At 39.5% G+C, this 9955-nt stretch overlaps 2 protein-coding genes across 2 annotated transcripts in view; one reads left to right on the top strand and one right to left on the bottom strand.

The window, feature by feature from the left end:
* The window catches only part of nkiras1 (NFKB inhibitor interacting Ras-like 1), a 7647-nt gene extending 3210 nt beyond the window's left edge, over positions 1–4437 (bottom strand). The window contains exons 1-2 of the mRNA XM_034891604.1: positions 4311–4437; positions 3901–4001 (exon numbers count right to left, since the gene is read on the bottom strand). Coding sequence (XP_034747495.1) covers positions 3901–3994 — 94 coding nt within the window. The 5' untranslated portion in view covers positions 3995–4001; positions 4311–4437. The remainder of the gene's footprint in view (positions 1–3900; positions 4002–4310) is intronic.
* A 478-nt stretch (positions 4438–4915) lies between these two features.
* Positions 4916–9534, top strand: rpl15 (ribosomal protein L15). Its single transcript, XM_034891601.1, has 4 exons — positions 4916–5000; positions 5892–6073; positions 6168–6304; positions 9181–9534. The coding sequence occupies exons 2-4, from the start codon at positions 5902–5904 to the stop codon at positions 9484–9486; spliced, it is 615 nt and encodes a 204-aa protein (XP_034747492.1). The 5' UTR covers positions 4916–5000; positions 5892–5901; the 3' UTR covers positions 9487–9534.
* Positions 9535–9955: the final 421 nt, after the last annotated feature.

Genomic DNA, 9955 nt, shown 5'->3' with positions numbered 1-9955 from the left:
ATGGAAGCAGCTTTCTGCTTGTTTCTTTAGACTAACTATATAAGCTTTAGCCTGGCTGGTAGCAGCTTTCTGCTTGTTTCTTCAGACTAACTATATAAGCTTTAGCCTGGCTGGTAGCAGCTTTCTGCTGGTTTCTTTAGACTAACTATATTAGCTTTAGCCTGGCTGGTAGCAGCTTTCTGCTTGTTTCTTTAGGCTAACTATATTAGCTTTAGCCTGACTGGTAGCAGCTTTCTGCTGGTTTCTTTAGACTAACTATTTTAGATTTAGCCTGGCTGGTAGCAGCCTTCTGCTGGTTTCTTTAGACTAACTATATTAGCTTTAGCCTGGCTGGTAGCAGCTTTCTGCTGGTTTCTTTAGACTAACTATATTAGCTTTAGCCTAGATGGAAGCAGCTTTCTGCTTGTTTCTTCAGGCTAACTATATTAGCTTTAGCCTGACTGGTAGAAGCTTTCTGCTGGTTTCTTTAGGCTTACTTTATTAGGGATGTCAATGCTAAAACACAATATAGTTCAGCCCTAGTTCAAATGATCAAACATCTGCTAGCTCAAAGTCAATTTTCACCAAAGGAAAAAGGAAAAAGAATACGCTCTAAAAGCATTTGCAACTTTGTGAAAAGCGTAAAACACAAAATGTTGGAAAAAAGCAAAAGCATCAAAAGCATCATGAATCATAATTAAAAAAATATACAGGCATCAAGCACCAACGCAATTCTTGATTGGCCAACGACACATTCCAATCAAATCATTCAACGAGCGTTCTCCGACGAGGGCAAGTGAACGATGACGACATTTATGATACCATGATGCCCAACGTGGCGTTTTACTTCCCCCGGGCCATTGAGGCAACCCTTATTGTTGAACCCTGACCGTGTTTTTAGGACAAGGGAAACCATGTGGGCCGGGACAGTAGGTTTCTTTCCAAATCCATTCTTTTAATGGGTTAGGGTATATATATAATATATATATATCTCGCCAACTGCTCAGGGCACCTTTCCGGCGACAGCCCCCCTACTCTGATATTAGATTAGATTAAATTAAACTTTATTGTCATTACACTGGTACAAGGCAACAAAATGCAGTTTGGGTCTAACCAGAAGTGCAATAGCAGTAAGTGCAGGATATACAATGGTTCATACGTTTAGGACATGGATATGTACTGAATAAATATAGAAATGAATACTATTATAAGCAGAATCCATTAGTGCCTGTATAGGACCTGAGCATGTGTGTGTAATTCAGGCCTGTGTGTAATGTGTGTAATAACAGAGTGGAAAGGGTAGTTTCCCCTTGTGGGATTAATAAAGTATAATACAAAAAAAGTAAATTAAAAATATGTATGTATGTATGTATGTGTATATATATTAGGGCTGTCAAAAATAGCGCGTTAACGACGTTAATTAGTTGTTTGTTGTTAATTACGTCAATTTTTTTAACGCATTTCACGCATGCGCAGTGTGACAAATTATTCAGGTCAGGAAAGTGGTTGGGAGCTAAAGCAAGATGGAGCAAGGTGAGCAAAGTGGGCCTATTGACGGATTCAAATATAAAAAGAATGATGATGGTACGGTTAACAAGTACAAGGTTATTTGCAAGATTTGTAACGAGGAGTTTCAATTTCACCGGAGCTGTTCAAGCTTGAGGTACCATGTCAACGCCAAACATGCGTGGTTTGCGCCAGACAACGCTGAATGTTCCTAGACCATTAACAAAATCAACCTCAGATAATTTGACCAACACAATAGCAAAATGGATTGCAAAGGATTGTAGACCCATTAGCATTGTAGAAGACTTAGGTTTCCTTGATGTTTTGCAAGTGGCGTCTCAAGACTCATCTTATAAGCCACCGTCGAGAGCCACAGTTATGACGAAAATCCACGAGCTCTATGAAAACGAAAAAGAAAAAAGGAAAGAGGTCTTGGCTCAAGTAAATCATATGGCCCTGACAGGAGACCATTGGACATCAGTGAGTAACACCAATTACCTCGTAGCAACGGCACATTTCTTCTTTTGCGCTGACTATATTAAAAACTGAGGAGCATCATTTTGCGGAGGATTGTAAAGAACAGTTCCTTTCTGTTGCACGTAAGTGGACATCGAGGGCAAGACGACAACCATTGGGACTGACAGTGCACATAATATGAAAATGATGTATCCTGTATCCTTATGTGTCCTGTTATTTATCTTTTGGTATGCATTTCAGAAAAAAAATGGTTAGGATTCAGGTGCAATGGCAAATGGTGATTAATCCTGATTAATCCACTGAAAATTCTGATTAATTTGATTAAAAATTTTAATCATTTGACAGCCCTAATATATATATATATATATATATATATATATATATATATATATATATATATATATATATATATATATATATATATATATATATATATATATATATATATATATACACACACACACACACACACACACACACAAACTATACATATACACAGATTCTAGGGACAACAATCAATTGTAAAAAAATTGTCGCCAAAAAAACCCATCACAATGCGATTTTTAATTTTATTTGTCTCACCCATAGAATCTGTTAGAAATTTCCATGAGACATCAAGAAAATCTGTTGTCCACCAGATCAAGTTGACCTGAATTAGAGACCCAAAATGGCCCAACATTGAACCCATATAAATCCACGCTGGACCTGTCTATACAATCAAAACATTCATATTGATCCCCGAGGGGAAATTTCAGTTCATTACATATGCTCTATTCGAGTAGAAATATATGGAGAAATAAGGACAAATACAGTAGAAATTAGAAGGAGAAATAATGAATAAAAAAAACATAGGAGTAAGAAATGTGTACTGTATGCTGTTACAACGCAGCTCGGAAGGGAAAAGGGAAGCCACATAAAACAAGGCGTTTTAGGGAAAGTTATTTATTGGTAAGAGACTTCAGGTGATTTAAATAAATCCAGTGTTTCCCCCCGGTGTATTGCAAGCCTGCCAAGTTTCCCCCAGGCAGGCCTAAGTTAACCCCAAGCAGGCCTAAGCCACTGAAAGGAAAAATGTGAATGTATTTTTCAGAAGTTATTTAAATTAGTTACAGCGGGGCAGCTTGGTTGGAAAGTTAGACGTAGTCATATTTCCAAATCTCCAGTAAAGTTTTAGCACTGACTTAATGCAGAGCCATATGAAATCTGTCCAATGGCTTCTTCTTTTTTTAAATTCTCAATTTCACGATTTGGTCCATGATTCTGTCATCACAGACAGAAACTATTGGGCTCTAGGGCCGCCCAATATGAGGAAAATGTCAAATTGCGATGATTTTGACTAATGTTGCGATTGCGATATGGTTCACAATATTGGAGGGAATGATCAATTTTGGGGATTCATCATTTTCATTGAAACACAAATTATAATGTACAATAGTCATGTAGCATGATTTTTTTAAGGATCTGTACTAAACAAAGATGTTTTCTTTTAGTCTGTAGGATAGGATGTGTAGGCCGGGACGTCTCTACAGCCCCACATATTTCATTCAGAATGGTTAGACAGATATTTTGCTTTTTAACTAATACTGCGCCGCCCTGCGATTTGGATATTGCACTAATCCATATTGCAATTTTGATAAAACTGTGATTAATTGTAAAGACTTAGGCTATTACAACTGAAGCCTGGTCCAGTCTCATCACAAAGTAGCTCAATCTCAGCACACAATTACTTCACATTGAATTAAACAAAGAATGCATGAAAATTTAAATATGTGCATTATACTGAAAATGTATTGCATCAACATAAGATGTATTAGGTAAGAAATGTTAAAAAATATGAATAATAGACTATATAAAACAGTGTAAACAACTACACAAATAAAAATAATGCAGGCCTGTTATTTTTCTCATGACTTATGTCGTACTCAGTGTCATACTTACCTACACAGTGATTTCCGTACAGCAACTGCTCCAGTATGGCAGTTTTTCCAACAGCTGCCTGGCCACACACCACAACTTTACAGCCTTTTCCCATTTCGAACCTGACATGTATTAACACAAAACGCTATATATTATTCATATTGTCTCATATGGCATATGTTAGACGTGCGTAAATAACATAAACATCTATAAGAGCTCCTTTAGAACCGCCCAAAACAAGTGGGGCGCTTATCCTGAGCGTTGCTCGCTATAACAGCGTTTTGTTGTTTAGCCTTGCTAGCTAGCTAGGTTAGCTAACAGGCTAGACGGAGCAGCTCCTTCTGCGCCAGTAAACGAGTTTGTCCTCGGCTGGGAGCCACACACTCTTCCTAAACGGAACTGTTAGCCTACAATCTGCTAAAGCTTCTTACTTGAACCAGGACGATAACTAGCGTTAGCCTCTATGAAGTCTTTAAACGTAGCATCACAACCATAGCACCCATTCTGCTCTGCTAGCGAGAAGATTTTTGTCACTGCGCATGCGTTGCTGAGTTAACTCTGTTCACACCAAAAAAATGTAAAATAAAATAAAAAATAATAATAATAATCGTCATCGTATATGTATATATATATATATATATATATATATATATATAAATAATATTACAAGATGTCATAACTGTAATATTATTACACAATAAATTATATAGCATAAGGTTAGTAACCCATCGTCTTCATATGTTAATTAGTATTATTATAATCATTATCATCATTTTATATACATATACATGACTACATAACGTACATTTTGTGCAGTAAAAAAGTCCGTAATCCGAGTTTAACGGCGAGGATATTTCTGGCTAACTTCCCATTAAAATGACATACGTACGTTTTGTCTTCAGAAAATGGATGTAAAACTGGGTGATTACATTATTATTATAATTTTTTTAAATAGAGCACGTGTTTGATTCCCGAAATTAGAAATAAAATAATTAAAAAAAAAAATTAAGATAAAGGAAGACTACATTACCCATGAGCACAACCTAGTAAATGCGTTCCAGTCGTTTTCATAAGGCATGCTGGGTACGTACCCTCTCTCTTTCCGGCTGGTACGCCATCATGTAAGCGAGTTTTTCTATGCGTTTCTTCTCAATGTAATCCATTAAAATCATTATGAATATGCTTTCATCGGTCTGTTTGGCTGAGGTCATAGTTTAGCGAATTAAAAACGATCCCGTACGCCTTGATTAGTTTTTGAGCAGCATTGTTAGAAACTCGTCTTATTGCCTTGTTTCAATGGCGCTTAGATGCAGTCGGATCTAGTAGCCGTTGCCACAGCCGGCCGCAGCAGTGAAGCTAGTGTGTTGGTACCATGCTGTCTTGGGATTTGTGTAATGAAGTTACTAGAGTCTTCGCTTTTTAACCCGTTTATAAACGCCAGATGTCATTTTCTTCTTTCTGGGCTAACGTTAGTGCTAACAACTTTCTGGTGGCGCTAGAGTGAGCTGCTACGCGGCAACATTAGCATGCTAACGTTAGCTGTAGTTTAGCCAGCTTTCTCACAAGCATGGACTGCTGTACTACTGGCTAGCACTTGAACATTTTAATGTGGTAACGCCGCTGTAGAGGCTAGGGAGACGATGGGAAACCTGAAAACGGTTAACGTCCCGATGGTCTCACTGTGGAAATGTATGGAGTGTCCGTGGTCTTACATCATGTCTATCAAGACTCAAGAGTCACAGGCTTGAAATTGACTTACCTAAGAGACCGCTCATTAACTGTTTAACCTGAAACAGGAAGCAGTAAGCCAAATGATTGACTTGCCTGCTATCACATGGCATTATTACAACTTTCTAATTTTATTCCTATAAATGTTGCTCAGCTGGACCCTCGCATGTTAAAGATTTAACTACAGATGCTGTCTGCATGTTATCCAACATTAATCCTGTATTCCTAATGTGCATCATGTTTTAAAACAAGCCATGAGTTGACACTGTTTTCTTCTTCTTTAGATAAGTCAACATGGGAGCATATAAGTATATGCAGGAGTTGTGGCGCAAGAAGCAGTCCGATGTGATGCGCTTCCTGCTCCGTGTCCGCTGCTGGCAGTACCGTCAGCTGTCCAACCTCCACCGCGCTCCTAGACCCACCAGACCTGACAAAGCCCGTAGACTGGGCTACAAGGCCAAGCAGGGTGAGTGCTGAGCCCCAAGTTTGTGCTCCTGCACACGTGATTGGTCTTCTTTGCCTTTCCTTGCTAATCACGCCTTTTTGTTTTATCCAAACAGGCTACGTAGTGTACCGCGTCCGCGTGCGCCGTGGAGGCCGTAAACGCCCTGTGCCCAAGGGTGCCACCTATGGCAAGCCAGTGCACCATGGCGTCAACCAGATCAAGTTTGCCCGTAGTTTGCAGTCAACCGCAGAGGTATGTTGATGGATTAGCCGTTTGCTCGAAGGCCCACAATCAAACATGTTTTGCAATGCTTCTGAATAGCTTTAGATGACTGTGTACTGCACCTGAAATACATTTATTCATGTTACTCATTCTGACTGCAAATGCTAACACAACGAATGTAAAGGGTTAGCAACATGTTCCCCTGTTAAACTCTCCAATACATTGGGGGGGGGGGGATAAAGTTAGAGACTCTGCTCCTCTGTGGGTCAGAACTGACCTGTATAGTGCATTTCACAAAAGTGCATTTCTCCATTTCACAGTAGGCAATGCTTTGTGATTTTGCGTGTAGGAAGTGCATATCATTGGAATATTAATTGAAATAATCACTGTGTGGAGAGTTGCCCGGGCCCACCCTCCCAAGGGGACCCTTGTCACTAAAGTCACACCTCACAATTCACAAGTGTGACGTTTTCAAAATGTTAGTGAAAACCAAGAGTTGTGAAATGTAATGCCTAATTTGATTTACTAGTGGCTTGCTCACACCAAAACCGAGTTGTAAAGTCTCTGAAGCCCCACACAAGTCATTTCAGTTGTTCTGGCTGATTAGACCTCTGCTCAGGTTGAATGTGGGCTGTAGCTTAGTTAGGAATTTATTAAGTCACAAAACTTATCTACTAGGGATGTAATGGTATCAAACTTGAACTTGATTGTTATAATGACAAAATATCAGTTTTTGCTATTATCACGCTATTCATTAGTGTTTAGTATGTTCAAAAAGCACTGATAGGTGTACACAGCTGGAATAGTTTCAGAAAGTGTTTATTATATTACAAAAATATAGGCTATTATAACAAAGGTTGAGTTAAACATAATTGAAAACTGTCTGCTGAACCCCTGGCCAGCATTAGGGGGGCCAGTAAGAACTAGAACCAGAGATGTTGGACTCTGAAATCAGGAAGATTTAATTCAAACTCCAACGTAAAGTTAACTATGAAGTTGTATTTGACGTTGCATGTAAAGTTGGATGTGGTTCTGAACTATAAGCAAATTATAATGCACATTAATAAGTAACTGATTTATAAATAACTGAAAATTTACAAAACCTAAATGTTATAACATAAATGTAGCATATTACTCAGTAACAAACTGAGAATAAGCCACATCTATCAAAGCGCACATTTATAACTGAGTAAACAGTGTAATACACCTTTAACAGCTCAGCATGTGGCTCCACAGTGTTGCTTATTTACTGGTGACTGCACATTGCTAGGAAACCCAACCTGAGTATCATCACAAGTAACATTAAACAGTCTGCACATCCATCAGCTACGCCATAAACGACACGACAACAGCGCGTGTGTGTGTGTGTGTGTGTGTGTGTGTGTGTGTGTGTGTATATATATATATATATATATATTTTTTCTCCAAGGCGAAAGTGTGTGTATATATACTCACACATCTCGCCAAACAAATGTGGCGACATAACACGGGTTAAACTTCCACATGGTAGCAGAACCCTTATTGAAGATAACGAGGCAGTAAAAGCCATGACCGCTTAGCAAGCTACAGAATAGTTAGAGCGTACGTTCTGGGCTACACACATCACTTCAACAACGAAATGGAAAAGAAGGAAGCCTTAACAGCTGCTACATTCTGGCCTTTCCTCTCTGAGTGGCTCGGATGAAGCTGGGAAGGATTAAACCGGGTTTCCACACCGCGATAATACTTTAAATTTAAACTCTTAATTGTCAACATTTCTACCGTGGTTTATTGTTACACCCGTGGTCACTATATCTCTATTACCTCCCAATAAGAATAATGGACTTAAGAACAGATGTGTAATGTGTCCTGCCCTCACAGGTACAACAAGGCTAACAAGAGACTTAGGAAGATGTTAATCAGTCTAATCACACAAATATTCAACTGATGTTGAAATTTCACAGTTCATACTCAAAAGGAATGGTAGTGACAGGTGTTTTTCAAAGAAACATTTGATTTGTTACTGTAGGAAAAGCACAGGTGGCTGAAATCATGTATCCGGTTAAGTTCCTGGTAACGTGCATGATGGTGCAGAATGGAGAAGAACTCCTGGGCCACTTAATGAGAAAAGGTCACATTGGTTTAGGGTCTGCGGTGTCATATCCACGTTGGTTATCAACACTGCCGTCCATCTAATGCTTGGCAGTAACCCCACAGTACCAGATGGAACAATGATGGCTATTATTGAAGCTGAACTGATGCTTGCTTAGATTTAGTTTTCTGACAGGTTCTCACCCACGTGCTCATATTTAGGTTTATATAAGTTGTGTGCAAAAAAGTGATTTACATTTGCATCGCAATACAAGCTCTACAGATTCAAAATCAATTCATAGAATTCCAATTTTCTTTGTAATGGTGTGTGTGTGTGTGTGTGTGTGTGTGTACTATCGCATGAGAAAAGTAACTACAGTTATGTACTGTGAATCGTTTTTAATTGAGAATCGTTGAATCTTGGGCTTAAAATCGATATTTAATTGTGACATTTTAGATATAGTTATGGTAAAAGGGAGAGTCAGGCTTTATCCCAACACTGCTTCAGAATGTCACTACTGATGAAAAGTTGTTTCATATTTGCCTAAATGGAACTTGCTGGTGGGAATTGCAATGTATACATATTGTAGAGGATTTTCACTTTATAATTGGATAGAATTGAAGGTCTCCTACTCTGGTAAAAAGGAATTTCCCGTTGTCAGTTTGCCCTTTTTTGTAATCCCATACCAGCAGGGTTGGTACTGTTAGCATCTGTGTATAGGGTTCTGGAAGGGTTCAACTTGCATTCCTTGTGTGCACTATTAGCTTTTGTTACTTACAGACTTGATTATCCAGTCCGACATTCCTTTAACAGGGTTTTCATTTTATTTTCCTAGGAGCGTGCTGGCCGTCACTGCGGAGGCCTGCGAGTGCTGAGCTCCTACTGGGTGGGTGAGGACTCCACCTACAAGTTCTTTGAAGTGATTCTGATCGACACCTTCCACAAGGCCATCAGACGCAACCCAGACACCCAATGGATCACAAAGGCTGTGCACAAGCACAGAGAGATGCGTGGCCTGACATCTGCAGGAAAGAAGAGCCGTGGCCTGGGCAAGGGCCACAAGTTCCACCTGACCATCGGAGGCTCCCGCCGCGCAGCCTGGAAGAGGCGCAACACCATGCAGCTGCACCGCTATCGTTAGAGCCCGCCTGTACATTTAAACGAATAAAAGTCCTTTTTATGGTGACAATCCTGTCTGCGGTCTGGTTCATTCAGCTGTTAGATTAAACAGAAAAGTTTGAATACATCTTATCTTTGAATAAGCTTTTTTTAAAGGGCTATGTAGGAAGAGTCACCTGCACATCGCTGCAGGTGATTTCGCTACTGGAGCTCTAGAAGGACTTTGCAGGTACGGACTGAGTACCCTCCCTCACTGTCCTGTGTGTATTTACAGGGCAGGACAAATGGCACATTTTGTGTGTGAGAAAACACATTTCAACCGAACATCGTGCACAGCTCTAGGTGGCAGTGTAATGAGTAATGTAAAAGCCCACGTTAGCCAATCAGAATCCCCAAAATGGTAACAACCGCAAGAAATCTCCTTGGCTGCATAAACACAGGTATGTCTAAGTTTACGTGTAAACTAAGACAGTCCTCAATCTCCACTCAGG

Source organism: Etheostoma cragini, chromosome 14 (assembly GCF_013103735.1).
Source record: "Etheostoma cragini isolate CJK2018 chromosome 14, CSU_Ecrag_1.0, whole genome shotgun sequence".
Taxonomy (NCBI): domain Eukaryota; kingdom Metazoa; phylum Chordata; class Actinopteri; order Perciformes; family Percidae; genus Etheostoma; species Etheostoma cragini.
The sequence above is the reverse complement of the archived record's forward strand: the minus strand, read 5'-3'. Positions and strand labels throughout refer to the sequence as shown.

Coding starts and splice junctions, on each gene's coding strand:
- rpl15 (XM_034891601.1), top strand. CDS start 5,902: ATGGGAGCATATAAGTATATGCAGGAGTTGTGGCGCAAGAAGCAGTCC. Junction 6,074..6,167: donor GGGCTACAAGGCCAAGCAGG/GTGAGTGCTGAG, acceptor TTATCCAAACAG/GCTACGTAGTGTACCGCGTC. Junction 6,305..9,180: donor GTTTGCAGTCAACCGCAGAG/GTATGTTGATGG, acceptor TTATTTTCCTAG/GAGCGTGCTGGCCGTCACTG.